At 47.9% G+C, this 23,702-nt stretch overlaps 1 protein-coding gene across 1 annotated transcript in view; it reads left to right on the top strand.

Annotated features, from left to right (window-relative positions):
* Positions 1-23,702, top strand: part of LOC135203648 (kinesin heavy chain-like) — a 54,193-nt gene that overhangs the window by 6,946 nt on the left and 23,545 nt on the right. Inside the window, exons 2-5 of the mRNA XM_064233496.1 lie at positions 10,582-10,669; positions 11,123-11,350; positions 11,490-11,633; positions 11,818-11,942. Of these exons, the coding sequence (XP_064089566.1) occupies positions 10,582-10,669; positions 11,123-11,350; positions 11,490-11,633; positions 11,818-11,942 (585 nt within the window). The remainder of the gene's footprint in view (positions 1-10,581; positions 10,670-11,122; positions 11,351-11,489; positions 11,634-11,817; positions 11,943-23,702) is intronic.

Here is a 23,702-nt window from a genome sequence, read left to right as displayed (position 1 = left end):
TACCGAGAGGGGGGCGTGCCGCCGCCGCTCGTGGTTGCCGCGCTGCAGCGACCACACTTCCGCTGCCCTAGAGCTCGCCCCTGGACCTGCCGCCAGTACCAGGATGTTGCTGGCTGCTGCTCCACTTCCTGTGTTTCCGGTGCTGCCTGCCGTACCTGCCGATTCTGGGCTGACTGTCCATGCAGTTGCTGCGCTGGCTGTCCCTGTCGTTGCTGCGCTGGCTGTCTGCCGTTGCTGCGCTGGCTGTCCCTACCGATGCTGTGCTGGCTGTGCCTGCTGTTTCTGAGATGCCCATACCTGCTGATGTCGTCCCTGTTCGTGGTGGTTACTACCCCAGACTTTGGTCTGTCTGTACAGGTGCGTCCGGGCCCTGTGGCTTCGGCTACAGCAGCCCCGGCTCCGCCCACTGGATAGCAGATCTTACGTCTGTCCTGAGGAAGCTGACGAAGAAGAGGAGGAAAGGTGTCGTCGTCGTCGTCTTCATCTCTTCATCGTCGTCGGCTGCCGCCTCTTCCCCTTCGACTTCTAAGGCTTCACAGCCGAGGAAGAAGAAGGTTGCCTCCTCCCTCCTAAGAAGTCTCCCTCGGGAGCTTCTCGGGACCGTCTCACCTCGGTGGGACGGGAGGGTTCCTTCCGCTGGTCCTCCTGCTCCTTCGGGAGCGGGGCCCGTCTCTTCTTCCGCAAGGAAGACGACTACGGGGACCAGAGGGTACCGGCTAACACCGGTACTTCCTCGCCTGGTGTCAGTGGTTCTGCCACTGCATCAGGGTCCGTCTCGGCCTCTCGTTCGCGGGGAGGTACCGAGTGTACGGTCGCCTACAGCGACCGTGCAGCCAGGAACCAGACCTCTGAGTCCGCTCAGCGTCAGGTTCACGGCACGGGGCGGAAGACTGGTGACAGCCGCTTATAGCGACTCTCACCAGACCAGCTCTCACTCTCGCGGCGAACAGCTTGGCTAGCCCTACACGGGGGGACGTGAAACGGTGCATCGACCGACCAACGGGCTGAGGCTGGGAAGAGGTCCTCCCGTTCGCCGGTGCCAGCCACGGCTGGAACCAGCGACGTGACGTGCCGTGAGGACAAGCACCGGTCTCACTGTGACAGTGGAGCCTGCAGGTCGCCTGACCGTCGCTCTCACAGAAAGCGACCGGGTACGGCAACCAGCACCAGCTCTTCTGATACTCGAGATCGGGGCCGCTGTGCTCAGTCCAGCCGTTCTCCACAGGAGACGGTTCGACCAGGCCTGCAGCTCGATCGCCACCGCGGGTTGACGATCGCCTGCAGCCCTCAAAGCCTGCTGGTGCTGCCAGCAAGCAATGAGGGAGCGTCAGGTCTGCCTCTCCGCGTACCTTCAAACCTCCTCGGGTTGCACCGGGAGGAGCGAGGTATTGAGGAGTGATCGTGAGGGGTGCGCCCCTCATGATCCCACCACAACGCCCTACGTGCCAGGCACGGTTCTGGGACCGGCCAGGACGTATGCGCAAGTGGATGGGGAAGACCGAGAGGGCTGTCGCTGTTCCCCCTTCTTAGGAGGAAGGTTCTCGGAAATGCTCTTGTTCGAAGGGCTTAACGGTCCCACTCTGCAAGATGCTGTGACTTCCGAGATCCAGAGGGACTTTGTCGAGGTTTACGGCGCTGAACTTCGTCAGCACAATGATCTCGGGAAGGATCACCGCTCCCACCAGCAGAGCCACGTCTCGGCTCGAGTCGTTTGGGGCCCGAGAGGGAACCCAAATCGACGGTGGGTCTGCCGCGATCGGAGCTTGCCGACTGGGTTGAACCAGGTAGTCTCTCGTCTCCGGACAAGAAGGCTCTCCAGTTCTGGACGGTCGAACAAGCTACTTCACCTCCTCTACTGCGACAGAGGCGTTTCTACGTGTCTTCGGACACCGTATTTAAATACCCCTTCGGTCCTCCTGAGGTTTCGACCTCGACGAGGACTGGAATGAGTCGGAGCGGTATCGGCTCTCTCCTGTCAGGGGTCGATTAACCCCACCCAGACGACGTTCACAGTGGAAGGACGGCGTTCCCCCTCACCTGCTGCCGGAAGTGGGGGGGTGCCTGGCCAGCCATTGGGCAACTTGGCAGCGCCACGGCGCCGAGACCTGGATTGTAGATGTCCTTCGGAGGGAGATCTATTAAACCTTCGAATCTCGGTCACCCCTCACCTCCAACCCGGTCCAAACAGCAGGCGTACGTTCCAGGGCATCGAAGGACGTAGCATTGAGACAGGAGATCAAGACCATGCTGAGCAAGAGAGCTGTAGAAATCGGCACGGATCAGTCACCGGGCTTTTACAGCCGACTCTTCCTGGTGGAAAAGTCTACGAGAGGCTGGCGCCCGGTGATAGATCTCTCTCCCCTGAACCGGTTGGTTCGCCAGACCCGGTTCACGAGGGAGACGGCACGCGCAGTGCTCGACTCTATCAGGGAGAACGATTACATGCTTTCATGGTGGACTTGAAGGATGCGTATTTACAAATACCCATTCATCAGTCCTCCAGAAAGTACCTCCGCTTCATCCTCGACGGGACGGTGTACCAGCTCAGGCCACGTTGCTTCGGTCTCTCAACCGCCCCACAGGTGTTCACGCGAGTGTTCACTCTGGTGTCTGCTTGGGCCCATTCGCACGGGATACGTCTGATGGGGTATCTCGACGATTGGTTAGTCCTGGCGATCTGGGGATCGTTCTGAACTTCGAAAAGTCCGATCTCGAGCACAAGCAGAGGATGAAGTACCTGGGTATGCGGATCGACACGGTAGCAGGCGAGTCTTCCCCGCAGACTCGCGGATCAGCAGATTCAGGGAGGCAGCCAAACCAGTTCCTGTCTCGGCAGGAACAGGTAGCTCAGCGATGGCAAGTCGTGATCGGACACCTGTCGTCACTCGGGAAGCCAGTCCCTAACGGGCGTCTTCACCTGCGGTCTCTTCAGGGAGACTGAAGGAGAGTTGGTCACAGGCGACGGATCCCCCAAGCTTTCCATTGTCACGGACACAGGAGGTGAGGCAGGACCTAGCCGGGTGACTGGACGACAGGAACCCCTTAAGAGGAGTGCCTCTGCGCACTCTCCCCCCGGGACATGCAGCTGCTCTCAGACGCATCGACCGAGGGATGGGGCGCACACCTGGAAGAGTTGCGGACTTCAGGAGTGTGGTACGAGAACGACAAGCACCTTCACGTCAATGTACTGAAACTCAAGGCAGCGTTCCTCGCTCTCCAAGAGTTCCAGGACCGCTTGATGGGACACTCAGTGGTGTTGATGTACGTCAACACCACGGTGGTGGCTTACGTCAACAAACAGGGGGGGCCTAGTGTCTCTCCCGTTGTATCAGTTGACTCGGCAGGTGCACGAGTGGGCCGAGGCGCACTCAATAGAGCTGTCGGCACGCTACATTCCAGGGAAGGAATGTAGTAGCAGACACGCTCAGCCGTCGGATCAGGTGATAGGGACCGAATGGTCTCTACACCAGGACGTGGCGGAAAGGCTCTTCGACCTGTGGCGGCGACCAGTCGAGGATCTGTTCGCCATCCGGCACAACAGGAAGCTCCAGGTGTTCTTCTCGGCCGTGCCGGATCCATGGGCAGCTGCAGAGGACGCTCTTCAACACCCGTGGGACGACCTCTTCGCCTATGCCTTTCCCCCGGTTCAGCCTGATTCGCAAGGTGATCAGTCGAGCACTGGTCATCCCGAATCTCAGGATGATCCTGATGGCTCCCAAATGGCCACAGGCCATTTGGTATCCGGACCTGCCGGATCTTTATCGCAAGAGAACCGAGAGAAATTCCCCATTGGCACAACCTTCTCGCCCAGCCACACGTCGAGCGGTACCACCGAGCAGTCCAGTCCCTACGTCTTCACGGCTGGCTGTTATCCACCATCTCTTGCGAACGAGAAGCTTTTTTCGTAGCGCAGCAACAGAGATGGCTGGAAACGTCCGTCAGTCCTCTGCAGCTGTGTACCAGGGGAAGTCGGCCGTCTTCTGTGGTTGGTGTCGTAGACGGGGCCTATCTCCTCTCAGAGCCACTCTTCAGCAGGTAGCGGTTTTCCTCGTTTTTCTTCGCCGAGGAAGCTCCTCTAAGTTCCCACAGTCAAAGGATACAGAGCCGCCTTGACGCTCGTCCTGAAACTGACGGGATTGGACATCTCGAACTCGTTCGAGATCTCCTTGCTTAAGAGCAGCCTCCAAAGGTCTTGCCAACCCAGGGAACTCACAAGACCCTCTTCTTGCTGGACCTGGCATCGGCGAAGAGAGTACGGGAACTTCATGCAGATAATGATGTGGATGAGATGCTGCTTTGTCCTGGGAGGACGCTACGGCGCTATCTGAAGAGAACTCGACACCTCGGGCCTGAGTGTTGACGCCTCTTCGTTAGCAACGGGGTCACCAAGAAAGAAGTATCAAGAACACTCTTTTGTCCTGGCTGCGTGAGGTCTTCAGGAGGGCGTATGAGGCTGATGGTAGTGACGACATCCGTACGTCCCGTCCGAGAAGCTCACGAAGTTAGAAGTATTGGCCCCTCGTTGGCGTTTCGTAAGAACTTCTCCGTGGCGCAGGTATGGAAGGCAGGGTCTGGTACAACCAGACTACCGGCACCTTCCTTATACCTCTTGGATATTGCCCATAGGTCCTTGGATCGGTTTCCTTAGGACCCGTGGTGGCTGCTCAACACGTCGTCTAGCTAACCCAGACCCTAGGCAGGCTGAACAGCATCGAGTCCTGGTGTGACTGTATGAATAGATAGTGAATGAGAAAGTGACTGGCTTCTCTTTCTATCTTTTTCTACCCTCTACCTGTGGGTAGAGGGATACGGTCATTACCCTGCTGGATAAGGACGAGATGCCGGTGAGCTATATGACAGAGCCCCATCCTATCCCGTTCACACTATGGATAGGAGCAGAATATCCACCACTTCCTTCTACAAGGGGGGAAGTGGATGCCTACAAGAGTCAAAACCATGACTTTATCTTTGCTCCTGTACAGGAACAAGTTCTTACATTGCTGGTACGAAGAGATACGCTTGCCTCTCTCTTAGTACTCGGTCCAGAGGTCTGACCATTGATCCTGCGGTGCACACCCCGATCAATCGGACAGAGGCTTGGATCCCTCCCTCGCTCTTACGACCAGGGAGGCTTCCAAGGTTGGGCGAACACCAGTCTGTTCACAAAAGACTCAGATTCCAACCCACCAAGAAGTGAGTCTTCCTATTGTAAAAGGACCGAAGGTTTGTATGCCGTGTCGGAACAAATGACAATTTGTCCAAAATTGCATTTTTCCTAACTATACAAACCTGAGGTCCTTTTACACATAGCCCCACCTCATGCCACCCCTCACTCTGCAGTTTTTGCTTGGGCCAAAAGCAAAAGTGATTTGTTTACCTCCCAGTCGCGCGCGCCTGTCGGACAAGCAGTTAACTACCGAACCCCTTGTTCGAAAGCTTACGACCTATCCAGCTGCCGCTAGTACCTTCCTATTGTAAAAGGACCTCAGGTTTGTATAGTTAGGAAAAATGCAATTTTGGACAAATTGTCATTTCAAGTATGGTAGTGTATGGTACTACTAACAGACAGCATGCTCATCATATTCAGGTAAGACTTGAAACCTTAAGTTAGCGTAGGTGACATTAGGAAAGGAAGTAACCTTGCCCTGACCATTACTTCAGCGGCTACCTACTCCCTAGAGAGTAGCTGTTACTGGCCACCTAATCACAGCCTTTCTCTTTAACTCTTTGACCCTGTGAAACTTGCCTAACTTTATCAACTTCAAATAGAAATTGGTTTTAAGAGCAATGAATGTGATCATAGACAATATTCAAGAATACTGATTACGGGTTAGAAGGTTTATGTAACTGAAGTGGAGGGAGTCAGTAGATTAGTATGTGTGGTGTTGTTTTGGTGAAACACGGAAGTGCAGTAGTCGGCACTGTGTTTACATTAAGGCCATGCCTTGGCAAGGCTGGTTGTTGCGTAGTACTCTACAAACAAATTATATAATGCAGACTTTTTTTTCTTTCTTTCTTTCTTTTTAGTCAGGTAAACTGAGAATGTAATTATTAGCAGTTGAGTATGATCATGAAATATAGAAGGGAAAAAATATTGAAAAAAACATTGGATAAAAAAAAAGCCTGCATATTCTACTGATTACAGGTTATTAGATGTTGTGCCACTTGGCTAGGTAGGAAATTTGTTTACACTGTATCTTGGCAAGGGAAGGTGATTGTAGTGTCTGAACTAAAAACAGACACTACAGAATCTAGGCTATTGCTAATTTTAACCTTTGGTGAATGATTATGGTTTTGGCTCTTAACTAAAAGGAGACATTACAGAATCTACACTATAGGTATGGATTTTAACCTTTGCTGAATGGATATTGTTTTGGTTCTGTCAAGTAGCTATTGACTTTTAATCTTTGCTGAATGAATATTGTTTGGTTCTATCAAGAAACTGGAAATGCTTATGCTTTTACAGTGATTTATATTAGCCTTCAGGACTTTACCTTGTCATTCATTATTTAGGCTAGTGAAATTTTAGGATGTGAAGACTTTAAAAGTTGGTTATTGAAACTTCTACACAAACTAAAGTAAGGGTCAGCAGCGATGTTAGTAGGTGATAAATGCTCTAGAAAATTTATGTACAGTATATATATATATACAGGCAGTCCCCGGGTTACAACGGGGGTTCCGTTCTTGAGACGCGTCGTAAGCCAGAACATCGTAAAAAAATCCTAAGAAAACCTTACTTTTAATGCTTTAGGTGCATTGAAAACTATGTAAACTGCATTCTTATTGCATTTTTCATCAAAAAAAACCTTCAAATATTGATTATTTTGCATTTTTGTGTCTTATTTCATCTGCCAGATGAGCGTTGTAGGTGTCGTAACCCTGGAAATAATGTCTTATGAATATATTTGAGAAGCGATTTAACCTCGGAACGTCGTAACCCGAACCCATCGTAACCTGGGGACTGCCTGTATATGCAAAAATGAGCAAAGTTGGAACATTATGGCTGGATGTTAGGTAAAGGTAAAGAAGGTCTGTTGTATAAGTGGGGAGCAAATTGGCATTGCAAAGAGTAGCAGGAATTTCAAATAAAACCAATGTATAGTTTCCCTGTGAGAATAATTGTTGGGGATAAGATGTACTAAATGGGTAGGAAAAGCCGAAATGATTCTGTATTTGCTAATATGTATTGTAAGAAAAGATAACAAAATGCAACTTGAGTATTAGAGATGATTACAGTACATATATACTGTAATTTGGAGTTGAATGGATTACAGACGCTCCTCAGCTTACAAATGACTTATTCTGAACTGCCTTCATATCTTGATTCTTTTGTAAGTCCGGGTTGATATACGTACATAGTCAGTATGTACAATATTTATATGTTTTTTCATACTAAAACATAATACTAGTACTGTACTGTATTTTATAGTTTTATTAATATGAATAAATGATATAAAAAAAACTAATACATTTAAGCAAATTATGATAATACAGTCAAGTACAGTTTCAATTTAGGATCATGGTTGTTCGTATCTAAAAATTTGTAAGTTGTAAGTTCATAAGTAGAGGAATGTCTGCACTGCATGTCAGATACATTTTAGTGGAAAGCACTATGCAGTACGTAATTCATATTGCCAGTGAGAAAATAGACATTTTAATTACAGTGCAGTAATAGTGAAGCAGAGGACTATTATAGTAGTAGTTCGTTGGGGAGTAGATAAAGCTACAGGCTGTCCCTGGTTGTCGGCAGGGGGGGTGGGTTCCGTTCCTGGCGGTGTGCCGGTAAGTGAAAACTGACATTAGCCGAAACTCAGCAATTTATGTCGATAACCGGTTACCAGCGCTATAAGCACCCTTATGGTGCTGATAACTGGAACTCTGCCTGTTATAGCGCCATAAATCACTGATATTATGTGCCTCAGCGGCGTGGTTGGTATGGTATTAGCGTCCCACCTCGGTGGTCGCGGGTTCGATTCTCTGTCAATCCATTGAGGAGTGAGAGTTGTATACTATTTCTGGTGATAGAAGTTCATTCTCGACGTGGTTCGGAAGTCACATAAAGCCGTTGGTCCCGTTACTGAATAACCACTGGTTCCATGCAACGTAAAAGCACTATACAAACAAACAAACAAACAAACTGATTTTATGGCACTTGTCTTTATCGCAATAACCGAGTCCACTGATAATAGGGGAACTGCTTGTATTATGTTGTAATCTTTACCAATTTGGATGTTGAAGTCTTTTGAATTTGGATTTGAAGTACTGTACTCTTCCTTTTGTTAACTAAAAGGTAATCCTCGTTACCTTTCCTTTGCTGCTGCCAGCTAGTGGTGAATTATTTGGAAAGAGCACCTTAGATTATAACAGGTTTAGTGTGTCATTGATTATGTCAGATGAGTAAACAGTTGAACAGTAAGATAATGGTTATTTGTAGTGTTTTGGTTTGTGTTATGTCATAAGAGCCCAGTTGCTTTAGGTGTACAGTGGACCCCCCGTATTCGCGGACTCACACATTCGCGGATTTTTCTCGGGAACGTTTCCCCGCATTATTCGCGGAAAAATCACACATTCGCTGTGTTTTTCTATGAGAGATATCCACAAATTCCTGGTTTTATTTATCAATTTAATCATAAAATGTACTTTTTGTGATAAAACTATTAAAAAAAACCAAGTATAAACATTTTTAGTGGGTTTTTCTTGAGTTTTAACTAACAAAATAGGCCGTTTTTAGCGTTTTTATAGGGGTTCCAACTACTCGCAGGTTCTAACTATTCACGGGGGGTCTGGTATGCATTCCCGCGAATACAGGGGGACCACTGTACTATCAGGATTGTTGACTTTTTATAATTACATATTTTGATTTGGTACAAAATATGTGAGCTTTTGCGGTATGAATTCCTCACACTTAATTTGTCAGTTTGGATAGTGAAGTGTCTCTTAATCAATAATTGTATGCCATGACTAAATATTTGCGTAGTCCTGAATGAAGTGTTTTTAAACGTGAAAAACTTGTGTGACCAGTAAAAATTGAAAAATACTATACACTTATATTTCTAGGGGCATATCTTTAAATGCCTTACAGTTTAGATCTAGGAAAGATATCCAAGAGAGTTTCCTATACGTATCTTACTATAATGGACGTTATGTCTGTCTGTCTGTCATTCAATCACGCCCAAACGGCTGGTCTAATGGGCATGGAATTTGGCAGTGTTATAGTGGAGATCCCTAAAATTGTGTTTAATGGGATTTCATTCTACCTCCCCCTCCCTCTATTGAGGGGGGAGAGAAGGGATTCCCTGAAATGGAGCTGGTTCTGCCCGTGAAATGGTGCTGGTTATGCCCTAGTAGACTTGGTTATTTTACGAATCTATCATACTTAATTTCTGTATACATATGGCTTATCATTTGGAAAAGAATAGTATAGGGTAACATCAATGACATCAAAGAGGGGGGAGTTTGATAAGAGGGTTGACAGAGAGAATGAGAGGGAGAGGAAATGAGAGAGTAGATGAGGTGTTAGGGAGAAGAAGAGGAAAAAAGACAGGCAGGGTTAGAGAGAGACAGAGACAGAGGAGAGCTGGTGTTTGGGAGAAGAGTGAGATTTGGTATTAGTCATACTGGGAAAGAGACAGTGATGGCTGGAGAGAGTAGTGGGGGTGGGGTGGTGTTAGGTCGGAGAAAGATGGAAAAAGTGAGTGAGATAGAGATGGTATTAGTGTGGAGAGAGAGAGAGAGAGAGAGAGAGAGAGAGAGAGAGAGAGAGAGAGAGAGAGAGAGATGAGTGTTTATCAGTTGTCATTCAAGAGTTATCCCCTCTGCTGGGTCGGTCAGCTGGTTAGTTTAAATGCTGCAGGTCGAAATTAGAAAGTCAGTGATAGCTTGAATGTCAAGGTATTTGTGAATAGTACTGTAGAGGATTTTGCAAAAGTTTATTAAAGGTTTTTACAAGAAAATTACTATGAAGTACGTACTTTTGTAAGTAAAATTATTGCACATTGTGAGGCAGCTACGCCAGTTTAAGGATATTTGAAAGTAGTACAAGGTTTGGTAAAGTTAAATAGTGGTTAAATGAAGTAATTTTGTTATGTATCTTTCAGAATACAAAATCTGCATTCATTCTTTCAGAATACAAAATCTGCATTCAGTATGACTGGGAAAATTGTTTGAATAAGGCCTTTTGAGATAGAGTGCAGTCAAGTACTGATATCTTTAGATAGTACCATTAGGTGTGGTAACGACTTCATTCAAATTCTGCTGAAAACCAGTTTTGTTTGTCTTTAGGGGTCATACAATCTGTGTATTTTCTGTGTCCAGAAGATTATTGTGGTATATATAAGCAGTGCCCCTTAATTAGCAGGTAGCCTCAAGGTTTTATGCTTTTTTTGAAAATGACAGTAATGGGTGTCATTTACATTAAGTAGTTGTGATTTCAGCAGACTGTCTTGGTAGTTAAATGTTGTTGGTTTTAGAATTTGAGATTTGATTGAGTTAGGGTATCATTCAGTTTTAAAAAATAGTTTGTAAATAAGCACTGAATTGCTTTTTCCTTGTAACAAAATTTTTTGCATCTTTTTTCCACAGGGCAAAGTATATCAGTTCGACAGGATCCTTAAGCCAAATGTTACGCAAGAAATGGTCTATAATACTGCAGCCAAAGATATCGTAATAGGTGAGCTGGTGGATAGATTTTATTTTTTAATATATTAGCATTTACTTTATGATCTTGCAATATTATTACACAAGGTTCTTTGCAGGGTCTGCTTGGCCCATGGGTGCAACCCCTTTCATTCCTTTTACTGTAACTCCATTCATGTTCTTTTTCCTCCATCTTACCTTTCCACCCCCTCCTAAATACTGTAGTTTCTTAGTGTAACTATGAGGTTCCCCTCTTGTTACACCATTAAAACTTATTACCCTCAAGTTTTCCTTTTATTGTTGAAGAACCTTATAGGCTCTGGTGCTTGGTCATAGATTATTTTTCTCCAGTGCAAGGAAATGCTAGAATTTATGCAATTGTTTTTATAGCCAGCATAATTTATTCAACAATAAAGAAGCCATTTTGCTTGTAAGAATATATTTGATACACTTTTTAGAGACATTTTCCTTCCTAATTTTCCTACAGACGTGCTGAACGGGTATAATGGAACTATCTTTGCCTACGGCCAGACGTCATCTGGTAAAACCCACACAATGGAAGGTGTTATCGGAGACCCTAACCTCCAGGGCATCATTCCACGTATCATCCAAGATATATTCAATCACATTTATAACATGGACGAGAACCTGGAATTCCACATAAAGGTCTCATATTTTGAAATATACCTCGACAAGATTCGGGATCTCTTAGATGGTGAGCGATTCTCATTTTGTGGCTGCGTATTTTGATAAATGTGCTTGTATACTGTACATTTTAATATATGTTCCATTCACTCAGGTAGTGTGGTGTTAATCCTGGAAGGGCTTGAAGGTAATATGCTTGATATTTTCAGTGTCAAAAGTGAATCTTGCCGTACATGAAGACAAAAATAGGGTCCCCTTTGTGAAGGGGGCTACGGAACGTTTTGTGTCATCGCCAGAAGAGGTCTTTGAAGTTATAGAAATGGGCAAAAGTAATCGTCATGTTGCAGTAACAAGTAAGTAGTTCTGTTATGCAGTTAAATTAAATACTGAATCCCCCATTGGATAATTTTCTTGAGTATTCTGAAGAATAATGTATTATGGTTCACCATCCAGTTAGATGTTTTGTAATACGTAATTGACCAGCAGAATTTTTTTTTTGTGTGATTTGCTTATTAATGAAGGAAAATCTTTTTCTAGATATGAATGAGCACAGTTCTAGAAGTCACAGTGTCTTCTTGATTCAAGTCAAACAGGAAAATATAGAATCGCAAAAGAAACTCTTGGGAAAACTGTATTTGGTTGATTTGGCTGGTAGTGAGAAGGTAAGTCATACTGGATATTGCTTAGTATCTATTTCAAGCAAGGTGTTAATGGAACTGCTTTTGTAACTTTGGACTGATTTTGGTGTTGCAGAGAATATTGTGTTCAGTTTTGGGAATGAGGGATTTAAAGGGGGCCTGTATTGGAAATAGATACAAGAAATGCTAAATTATTTTTGCATACAGAGGAGATTTGAGGGGGTTAGTCTTAAAGAATTTTGGTAATGGTTACATGAGAAGATAGATTTTCTCAGACTAAATAGGTTGGGGGTGGGTTAATCTTGAAGGCTATAACTGGAGAACATGAAGCAGGAGGACAGTGACATTTCAAGCTTTGTATTTGTTCATACACGAAACAAACCTTCGGTCTTAACATTAGGATTTACTAGCGCCAAGCTGGAAACCGGTAGAATTAAAATTACACTTGTGAGATCCAGGGACTAATGGCATCTATACCAGGTCACGGGGCATGTATACCCAGAATGCCCACGGCTACCTGTGACCCATCAGTTATTTTCCTACCGCCTTTAAGATAAGACGTGTTACTGTCTATCTCATTTAAAGCCGGTTTTTCAGTTTGCCCGTTCTTTATCCATTTCATTTTTTATTTTTCATTCCTTTTCTTTCTCCAAGTGTGATCAGTGTGTGGTAAGAGTGTATACGTGGTATGATGGAGAATTTTGCCTCAACATCGGGATCGTCTACCGTTTCGAAGAGGAGACAAAGGAAATGCCCAGGAGTCAGTGGCTTTCCATGTTCTAGGTTCCTAACTTCGGTGTCGACGGATCCTCATCCAACGTGTAGTAGGTGCAGGGAAAACGTATGTACGGTTACTAATCCGTGTTCTGTTTGTCGCGGTTGGTCGGTGGAACAGTGGAAGAAGTTCTATGGGAAAAGCCAATACAAAAGGAAGGGGGTGACGCCATCTTTGGATGACCAAACCTTACCGGCTTCTTTTGTATCGGTAATAAACCAGGCTGCTCCATATGTTTCTCCACCTGCTTTTGAATTGTCTCATACCCCTTCGGTTTCTCCTAGCGGTTCTGTATCGGAAACGTCAGGAGGGGCCTTGGGTAATTTTATGAATAATTTGCACTCTCCTTTGTTCCCAGCAAGTAGAGGGGGAGATCCGCCATCTTTGTTCCAGGCTCCTGCTACTCAAGCGCATAGGTTAGATGGTACGTGGTCAGCGCTAGGCCTACCAGGCGTACCAACCTTGGATGGTCTGCTTGCGCATTATATGACGTCACGGTTCCAGCAGGGTCCGGCAGCGCTGAATGTTCCTCATCCCCCGGGCTTGCAATTTATGGGAATTAATGCCGCGGCTTCACCATCCCACTCAGTATTTACAGCGATGCAGAACGTGGGAGGTAGTTTGGCAGCAAACGTGCGGTTGCCAGCAGAAACCTCTCAGTCTCTCCCTACGAGAGGGATGACGTCACAACATACGTCACACTCGGATATGGCAGGCGTGATGACGTCACAGACCGATTCTCGGCCTTTTTCGCTGCACCCAGACGCTAATACGCCTTCTGACCCGTCAATGCAAACTGTAATGCAGAAATTACAGGATATAGAGAAGAGAATGAATAAGAGAGACAAAAAGAAAAAGTGTGATTCGCCTTCTTCGTCTTCTTCCTCTAGTTCGGCGTCATCGCTAAGTCCGATAACGTCACGGCGAGCGCCAGTCAAGCGTTGGAGAAGGATTCGGGAGTTCCTGGCGGATCCTCGGGCTAAGAGGAGAAGAATCAATTCTTCCTCTTCTTCGGACCAAGAGTGTCATTTCCAAGTCAGCAAGAAGGTCGGAAAATCAGTGGCTATTAAGCACAAGGTTGGCAGACGAAGCCGTTCGCAAGAATCCGAACAAGCAAGAGAGGTGACGGCCGGCGAGCTAGCGGCCGAGGCGGAGTTGCCAGTTCGGATCGCAAAAAACTGCGATACCTCTGGTAAAATCGACGTTGGCGGCGAAAGGTGCAGCAGAGGATGGAATGCAGGTCCCAGTTTCGCCCGTAAGGCCGTTCAAAATACGTACGAAGGACGATAAGGCTCCTATTAAAAGTACGAAAAATAGAGAGTTGGCAACCTCGGCGGATACGTTCGTGGAAGGCAGTGTCCGTCTGGATAGAAGGTCGAGGCCGGGCTCGCCGACGCTCGAAAACGAACTTATCTCTGTCTTAAAGGAGCCTTCATCTTGGAGATCTAGACGAGATTCTCGCTCTAGATCTGTGAGCAGAGAAAGAGTGAGACGTTCTCGTTCCCCTGCTGACTATCCGGGATCGAGCCAACAGCGGCCAGCAAAGATCAAAGAGACCGCGGCCGTAGGGGCAGGCGGCCGTGGAATTCCGGGCCGTCTGTCAGAAGATAGAGGCGAGACAACATCCCTTGTGACGGAGAGTGGTACACTAGAGCCGGAGGAAGGAGAAAACCAAGAGTTTCTGGCCTCGTATGCAGAGGTTATTGATTTGATTCGTCAATTCAATAGCCTTTCGGAGAAGACAGAAACACCGGCCAGTATGCTTCCTCCTGGAATTGACATGGCGTTTGGACTAAAGAGGGATACCAAGGTGTCGTATGAATTGCCTTGTTCGAGTCATGCGGAATCGGTCTTGCAACACGTAAACGCAAAGATTGCAGGGAGGGATAATTCCTTAAGATCTAATAGATCATTTAAATTTATTCCCCCCTCCAATGATAAAGCAAAGGAAATATTATACGACACGAAGGTCCCTTTGCTGTCTAGACAAATGAACCCTAATGTTGTAAGGTTAAGGCCTGGATTAACCTTGGATCAGGTTAAAATGGAGTGCCCTTCGATGACGTACCAAGAGGCTGCTACGTTAGAAGCAACAGCTTCTTCTGTCTTTCAGGCTGCTTCCTGGTTAGACCTTTGGTCAACAGCAGTGGCAAAAATTGCATCCTCGGAAGCAACAAGGAAAGTAGTGGATGAACCATTGTTCATTAGATTACTACAGTCAGGTTCCAAGGCGATTGCGTACCTGACAAACTTAAGTGCCAATGTTTGGGCAAATATCCTGCTAATGAGGAGAGATGCAGCATTGGCTAGACTAAGCCGCAATGTGGATTTGGATTCCCTGTTAGCAATGAGGAATGGGGATATCTTGGAATCGCAACTGCTGTTGCCAGAGGTCATACTGGAAGAGGCGATAGATAGAAGAAGGATGGACACTAACGATAGGTTGGTGCAACAGGCAGTTAGGAAAACGTCTAACAGTCAAACTACTCCTTTGGAGGGAAGACAACAGCAGATGTCTCGGAAGAAGACAGTGAGACATAGCATCCCTAATAGAGTCACAAGACCCTCTTCCCCAAAGAGGATAACTCATCGGCCCTTTCACAATAGAAACAACAGAGGAAGGGGCAATAGGGGAAGAGGGAGAGGCTCAAGAAGATAGGATGGGCGCCTCCCATCACTCGGCCACACCAGTGGGGGGTTGCCTGGCAAATCACTGGAAGGTGTGGCAGGAACTAGGGGCAGAGCAGTGGGTGGTGGATGTTCTCAGGATCGGGTATTTGTATTCCGTTCGAGGTAACCCCGCCCCTGACAGATCAACCATTACCCCACGTCACTTATGCCCACAAATCTCAGAAGGCCACTATTCTGCAGGACGAAGTGAAGAAGATGATGGAAAAAGGAGCTGTGCAACAAGTATGCAGTCCGACAAAAGGCTTCTACAGCAGGATTTTCCTGGTACCCAAAGCCAACGGGGAGTGGAGGACAGTAATAGACCTGTCAACGCTGAATCTGTTTATAAGGAAAACCAGTTTCAAGATGGAAACTCCGAAAACGGTTCTACAAGCAGTCAGAATCGGAGACTTTATGCTGACTTTATGCAATCTAAAGGACGCATACTTTCAGATACCAGTCCATCAGTCTTCAAGGAAATTTCTCCGCTTCAGTCTTGCAGGGAAAGCTTTCGAATTCAAGGTCCTGTGCTTCGGATTGACAACGTCTCCTCAAGTTTTTACAAGAGTGTTCACCCTCGTGTCGGCGTGGGCGCATGCTCAGGGGATCAGGCTAATAAGATATCTGGACGATTGGCTGGTGATAGCAAAGTCCAGGGAGAAATTACTCAGGGACAGGGCGGCCCTCCTGCAGCTTTGTCACAGCCTAGGTATTGTGGTGAATCAGCAGAAGTCGCAGTTGGATCCAAGTCAACGTTTGGAATATCTGGGAATGGTGATAGACACAACACAAGCCAAAGTATTCCCGACAGACCAAAGAGTAGAGAAATGCAAACAAGTGGTGAATGCCTTTCTGGGAAAGCAGACACAGCCAGCAAGACAGTGGCAGGTGGTGCTGGGAATCCTAACCTCCCTGGAGAAGCTAGTACCACAAGGAAGGCTACACCTTCGGTCCCTACAATGGAGGATGTAGGAGTTTTGGTCACCAACAGTAGATCACCCGTACGAGCAAATTCCCTTGTCGGCAGAAGTGAGGAAAGACTTGCTGTGGTGGGTGAACGACGACAATCTGACAGTGGGTGTCCCCCTTCAACAATCCTCCCCAGACCTCTTGCTGTTCTCGGATGTGTCACTAGAAGGCTGGGGAGCCCATATGGAGGAGTTGATGGTGTCAGCAAAATGGAGTTGCAAGGACAGAGAACTCTATATAAACGTGCTGGAGTTGAAAGCAGCTTTTCTGGCTCTACAAGAATTCAGGGAGAGAGTAAAGGGACACTCAGTGGTATTGATGTCAGACACACACACAGTAGTAGCTTATATAAACAAGCAAGGAGGCCTAGTTTCTCGGCAGTTACATGTGATGACAGTTCAACTTCACCAGTGGGCTATAGAGAACCTGGTAGACATCAAGGCCAGGTATATTCCGGGAAAAAGAAACATAGTGGCCGACAAGTTGAGCCGCAGGGATCAGATTCTGGGAACGGAGTGGTCCCTACACCAACAGGTAGTGGACAGGATGCTCATGTTGTGGGAAGGACCGATCATAGACCTATTCGCAACCAGGTACAACAAAAAGTTGGAAGTGTATTGTTCAGTAGTCCCGGACGCAGAGGCAGTAGCAGAAGATGCGCTACAACACCCCTGGAACAATCTGGACGTGTACGCATTTCCTCATTTTGTCTAATCCGTCAGGTTCTGAACAGGGTAATGCGGTCTCAGAACCTCAAGATGACCCTGGTAGCTCCATTATGGCCGAAAGCAGAGTGGTTTCCAGACCTACTGGAACTCCTAGTAGATGTGCCATGGAGCAACCTTCTGTGTCAGCCTCACGTGGAGAGGTACCACCAGTCGGTGAAGTCCCTATCGCTTCACGGGTGGAGACTGTCAAGTATCTCCTCCGAGAGCGAGGGTTTTCGCAGAAAGCAGCAACCCATATGGCAGGTAATATCAGAAAATCATCTGCGACAGTATACCAAGGAAAGTGGTCAGCATACTGTGATTGGTGTCGTAGAGGGAACGTGTCTCCACTCGGTACCACTATTCAGCACTTAGCAGACTTTCTGATATATCTCAGAACAGAAAAACATATGTCTGTATCTGCAGTGAAGGGGTACAGGGCGGCTCTAGCCTCAGTCTTACGAATGAAAGGAGTGGACATATCGTCTTCATGGAGTTGGCCATGCTGATGAGGAGCTTTGAACAGTCATGCCCACCAAAGGAGCTAAAAGCCCCAGATTGGGATCTGACCAAGGTACTGAGTAGTCTGACAAAACCCCCCTACGAACCACTAAGGCAGTCCACGGATAGGAGCCTGACCCTGAAGACAGTCTTCTTATTGGCCCTGGCTTCAACCAAAAGGGTGGGGGAGCTACATGGCCTCTCATATCTCATAAAGCACTCGAGAGGTTGGAGATCAATGGTATGTGAGTTTGTCCCAGAATTCGTGGCCAAGACCCAAAATCCAACAATAGTAGACGGCAGATTCGACTCCTTTTCCATACCTTCCTTGGCAGACTTTGTAGACAACGACAAAGCTGAGATGCTCCTGTGCCCCGTCAGGGCACTAAGGGAGTACTTAAAGAGAACAAGGCACCTCAGGCCGGGGTGCCAGAGGTTGTTCGTAAGTACAGGACGGAACAAGAAGGAAGTGTCCAAGAATACAATATCATTTTGGCTAAGGGAGATGATCAGAGATGCTTATACGGCAGAAGACAGAGGGTCAGATAGCCAGGTGGAAGCTAGAGCTCATGACATCAGGGGTGTGAGTGCTTCCCTGGCATTTAAGAAGAACATGTACTGGGGATAAAATTTCTGAAAGCTGGTGTGTGGAAGCGCCAAACAACTTTCACCTCATTTTATTTGAAAGATGTTGCCCATAGATCCTTGGACACCTTTTCCTTGGGTCCAGTGGTGGCGGCCCAACAAGTGATATAGTTCATCCAGTGCCCCTGGCGGGTCAGTTTGCGTCTAGTCTAAGATGAAGGTATGAAAGTAGAATGAATGGGATGACTCTTTTTTCTTTACTACTTTCTTCCTACTCCTTTAACTACGGGCAATATGAAGGAGAGTACCGTCATGTGCTGGAACGGACTAGATGCAGGTGAGATGGTCAGCCATACTGTGAAGCTATCTTAGCTGATGATATACTTTTCAGTTGCAACACACCCCTCTGGATAATAGGGAAAAGAGGGGTGAAGGTGGATCCAGTTGCAAGGGACAAGAGTAAACAGTAGAATGGTATCTACACCCAGTGGGAGAAAACCAATAGATCCGCTTATATCTTTGGTCTTAGGTTCATTGTCCATTCTCTTAGAATTTCCCTATATATTCGGAAATGGATAAGGTGGCAAACTCCCAGTCACTTGTAGAGACTTACCTCCCTCCAATAGTAAGTCTATCCTAATGTTAAGACCGAAGGTTTGTTTCGTGTATGAACAAATACCAAATTTGTAACTAATTTGTATTTTGTTCATGAAACTTACCTGACAGATATATATATAGCTGTATTCTCCAAAGTCCGACAGAATTTCAAAACTCGCGGCACACGCAGTGGGCGGCCAGGTGGTAGTACCCATTCCCGCCGCTGGGAGGCGGATATCAGGAACCATTCCCATTTTCTATTCATATTTTTTTCTGTCGCCGGTCAGTAAACACCTGTTTACAGACCTCGCCAGGATTTTTGGATTTGACTCGTTATAAGTATCTGGATTGACTTTTGGTTTTGACTCTGGATTGTTGGATTGGCATACGCGATAGTGGACTGTTTTTGGATTTTGGATTGGCTTTTCTATGAACGTGATGTCGGGATCAAGTTCAGTGAGCTTCAGAGTGTGTGTGAGAAGTGATTGCAAGGTGAGGCTACCGAAATCATCGGTAGACCCCCACACAGTATGTATGGGGTGTAGGGGGCATGTTTGTTTGCTGGTTGATCGTTGCATTGAATGCAAAAGTTTGACTGAGGATGAATGGAAGGTGTATGAATCCTATCGGCGTAAGTTGGAGCGCGATAGGATCAGGAGGTCTTCCTCCAAGAGCGGTTCTACGAAAGGTAAGGGAAGTAACATTTCTCCTATTTTAACACCAGTAGAATTTGCTTCACCTAATCCTGTGTTGTTGCCTGAGGGCCCTAGTTCTGTGTCTGGAGAAGGTAATGCCCTTTCTCTGATTCTAGAGTCTTTACGCACTCTAGAGTCCAAAGTGTTGGCCCTTGAAAACGGCTCGAGTAAAGTGTGTGATCGTGCCCCTAGTGTTGTGGAGGGGGGGCGTCAGATCGGCCCCATAATGCCTCTAGGTCTAGACCTCTGTCGGACTCCCAGAACTCAGGGAGTGGGCATGTCGAAAGCCGCAAGAGGGTTACGGGGGCTCCCCACCGATCTGGCGTCCCTTCGGCAGGACCTGTTGCTACTTCCCAGGCTGCCAAGGAGCGTGCTCAGGCTCGCATCCTTAAGGACTGTTTTTCGTCCTCCGAGGCGCCCTCCCCGCGCAAGGGGTGGAGCGCTCGGAGAGACTCGCGTCCGTTGAAAAGGACTTTTCCTAGGGAGGACGCTTTACGTCCCCTCTCTCCGCTATCGTTGCGGTCTTCGCCTGCGTCGTATGACGCGTTTCCTCCACAGAAGAGAGGTAGGACGTCGTACGCTGAGAAGCGCTTCTCTCGCGCCTCGGAGAGGCAGGTTGCTGTACCTGTGAGAAGGAAGGAGGCGTCCCCCCGCCCCTCGTCTTCTCGCAGGCGCAGCCCTTCACCTCCTCTCGGTTCTTCACCAACGAAGAGTATTCTTGTGTCGCTTCAAGACCAATTGTCGGCCTTAATGGCTCAGAAGACTCGCCCAGCAGCAGTTGAGCCTAAACGAAGGAAGGACGCTAGACTGCCTGTCAGAGGACGAGGCAGTCTCCTTCTCCTCCGTCTCCTCGTTCGTCTTCTGTCTCCGCCTGCACTGTCAGGCCGCCCTAAACTTGAGGAGCATTCGGCAGGACGCTTGGAGGACCGCTTTCTGCAAGACGCCTCGCAGGACGCTTTTGAAGACGCTCGTCGGGATGTTTTGCTTGACGCTTTGCCTGTTGAGAAGGCTTTCGAGAGCGCCCAGAAGGACGCTTTGAAAGCGAAAGCTGGACGCTTGAGCGTAAAACGTAAGGACGCTCCTCGAGAGCGACTAAGAGTAGCCTCTCTTGACGCGCAGCGCGGTCAGGACGCTCTTCGTGGTTCGAGCTCTAAGGATCGACAGAAGGTCGGTCGCTTTGAAGAGGCTGATATTAGTCATCCTCGAAAGCCTTTGTTGAAGGCTAGACCCGTTGGGCGCACGCCCTCTCCAGAGGTTCAATCTCCTTTGCCTCTTCGGGAGGAAGGAGAGCTTAGTAGTCCGGCGGACTCAGTTGAGGAAGAACAGCCGTCAGTTTCGTCGGTTTCCGACTACAAGGTGCTGGTTCGTCTTTTACGTTCTTCGTTTGGTGAGAAGTTCCAGCCTGCAGCTCCCAAGTCTCCACCCTCTCAGTTTTCGTCTTCGAAGTCGTGCAAGGTTCCGGAGGTGGTGGAGATGAAGACTTCCTTGTCCACTAAGAGAGCGTTCAAGAAGTTGCAGGATTGGATTGGAACCGTCGGAAGGATCAGGGCAAGTCGACTTCGCCCTTCCGCCTCAAGACTTAGTGGGAGAGGCGGCATTTGGTATGAGACCAAAGCTGAAGTAGGAGTTAAGATCCCGTCGTCTTCCCAAGGGGACTTTGCTAGTCTGGTAGACGCCCAGAAGAGATCTCTTTTATCGACCGCTAAGATTTCATGGACACCAACGGAGATTGACCATCACATGAAAGGTCTGTTAAGGACTCTGGAAGTCTTTAACTTCCTAGACTGGTGCCTAGGAGTCCTGGATCTTCAATCTAGGAGTCCTGATTCTTTGAGTCTGGGGGAGCTGTCCAATGTGTTGTCTTGCATGGACAAGGCCGTCAGGGATGGTTCGGAAGAGTTAGTGTCTCATTTCGGCACTGCTTTCCTCAAGAAGAGAGCGCTTTTCTGCAATTTTACAGCGAGGTCTGTTTCTGCATCGCAGAAAGCGGAGCTTCTCTTTGCACCTCTTTCGAGCCATCTCTTCCCCCAGGCTATGGTAAAGGACCTGGCAGTGAGCCTACAAGAGAAGGCTACCCCAGGACCTCTTGGCCTAGTCTTCAAGACATCCCGCCCAGTCCCTACCACGTCGTCCGTACCTCGGACGACCCTCCATAGGAATGTTAAACCCTTTCGTAGCGCTCCTCCCTCGAGAGCTGCTCCTCGAGGGAGAGGACTGGCAAGAGGAAGAGGTTCCTTCAAACCTAAATCCTCTAAGTGAGAAGAGAGTCCTTCAGATGCCGGTCGTAGCCAGGCTAAAGTTCTTTGCGGGGGCGTGGAGAGAGAGAGATACAGATGCGTGGTCCCTCAAGATAGTGGAACAGGGGTACAAGATCCCCTTTGTGGACCCTCCTCCTCTTTCTACGACTCCCAGAGATCTTTCCCGTCGTATCAAGGGGAGAAACATCAGGTTCTTTTAGATCTTTTAGATCAAATAGATCAAGAAAAGAGCGGTGGAGCAGGTCTTAGACCTGGGGTCACCAGGATATTACAACAGACTTTTCCTGGTACCAAAGCAGTCGTCGGGGTGGCGTCCAGTCTTGGACGTAAGCAGCCTGAATCTTTTCGTAGAAAAGAAAAAATTCAAGATGGAAACACCTCAGTCGGTTCTAGGAGCCTTAAGACCGGGCGACTGGATGGTGTCCTTGGACCTACAGGACGCATACTTTCACGTGCCTATCCACCCTCTTTCAAGAAAGTTTCTGAGGTTTATGCTAAGGGACAAAGTTTGGCAATTCCGAGCTCTTTGTTTCGGTTTAAGCACGGCTCCGATGGTATTTACCATGCTCATGAAAAATGTAGCGAGATGGTTACATTCTGCAGGAATAAGAGTGTCCCTGTATCTCGACGATTGGCTGATCAGAGCATCGTCAGAAGAAAGGTGTCTGAAGGACCTTCACTTCACGTTGGCCTTGGCGAAGTCCCTGGGACTTCTGGTCAACCTCGAAAAGTCGCATCTGACCCCAACCACAGTCCATCGTGTATCTGGGGATTCAGATGGATTCAGTGGCTTTTCGAGCGTTTCCGTCCCAGGAACGACAGCTGCAAGGCTTAGAGAGAGTTTCGGCCTTCCTGGGGAAGGAAGCTTGCTCGGCGAGGGAGTGGATGAGTCTGCTGGGGACCATTTCCTCGCTGGAAAAGTTTGTTTCCCTGGGAAGACTACACCTCAGACCTCTCCAGTTTTTCTTAGCAGACGAATGGAGAGTCAGAGAGGATCTGAATGCGACCCTTTTCATCACCAAATCGGTGAAGAACCATCTAAGATGGTGGTTAGATCCTCGGAAGTTTCGAGAGGGGTTGTCCCTAAGCTTCTGAGCCCAGACCTAGTGTTGTTTTCCGACGCCTCGGTGGTCGGGTCGGGGATGGGAGCAACACTGGGAGGGGAGGAAGTGTCAGGCACCTGGAGGGGGGAACAGGTGTCCTGGCACATCAATGTGAAGGAACTAGCGGCGGTTTTTCTGGCGCTACAGTTCTTCCAACAAAAGGTTGCAGAGAAAGTAGTCCAAGTCAACTCGGACAACACCACAGCCCTTGCGTACCTAAAGAAGCAGGGAGGTACACACTCCCGTCCTCTTTTTTATTTAGCGAGGGAGATTTCTGCTGTGGGCAGATGCGAGACGGATCAGGATCCTGACGATATTTATCGCAGGAGTCCAGAACGTCAGAGCAGACCTTCTCAGCCGACAGGATCAGATCCTGCCGACGGAATGGACGTTGCACCAGGACGTCTGTCGAGAGCTCTGGAGACTGTGGGGGTGTCCGTTAGTCGACCTATTTGCGACGTCGAGAACAAAGAGGTTGCCTCTTTATTGCTCCCCTGTGCTGGATCCGGGAGCAGTCGCTATAGACGCTCTGCTCTGGGACTGGACGAACCTGGACTTGTATGCCTTCCCGCCATTCAAGATCATGGGGGAAGTAGTAAGGAAGTTCGCGGCATCGGAGGGGACGAGGTTGACCCTGATCGCCCCGATGTGGCCCGCGAAGGAATGGTTCACGGAGGTAATGTCCTTCATCATAGACTTTCCGAGGACGTTGCCCTGGAGGAAAGATCTACTCAGACAGCCCCACTTCGCAAGATATCACCGAAACCTCTCCGCTCTGGGTCTGACTGCGTTCAGACTATCGAAAAGTTGGCCAGAGCGAGAGGTTTTTCTAAAGCAGCTGCAAAGGCGATCGCCAATGCTAGGAGAACTTCCTCGAGAGCTGTTTACCAGTCGAAGTGGGCTTCCTTCAGGGCATGGTGTAGA

This window comes from Macrobrachium nipponense, chromosome 36, assembly GCF_015104395.2.
Source record: "Macrobrachium nipponense isolate FS-2020 chromosome 36, ASM1510439v2, whole genome shotgun sequence".
NCBI classification, from domain to species: Eukaryota; Metazoa; Arthropoda; class Malacostraca; order Decapoda; family Palaemonidae; genus Macrobrachium; species Macrobrachium nipponense.
Note: the sequence above shows the minus strand (reverse complement) of the source record. Positions and strands in the feature narration are given on the sequence as shown.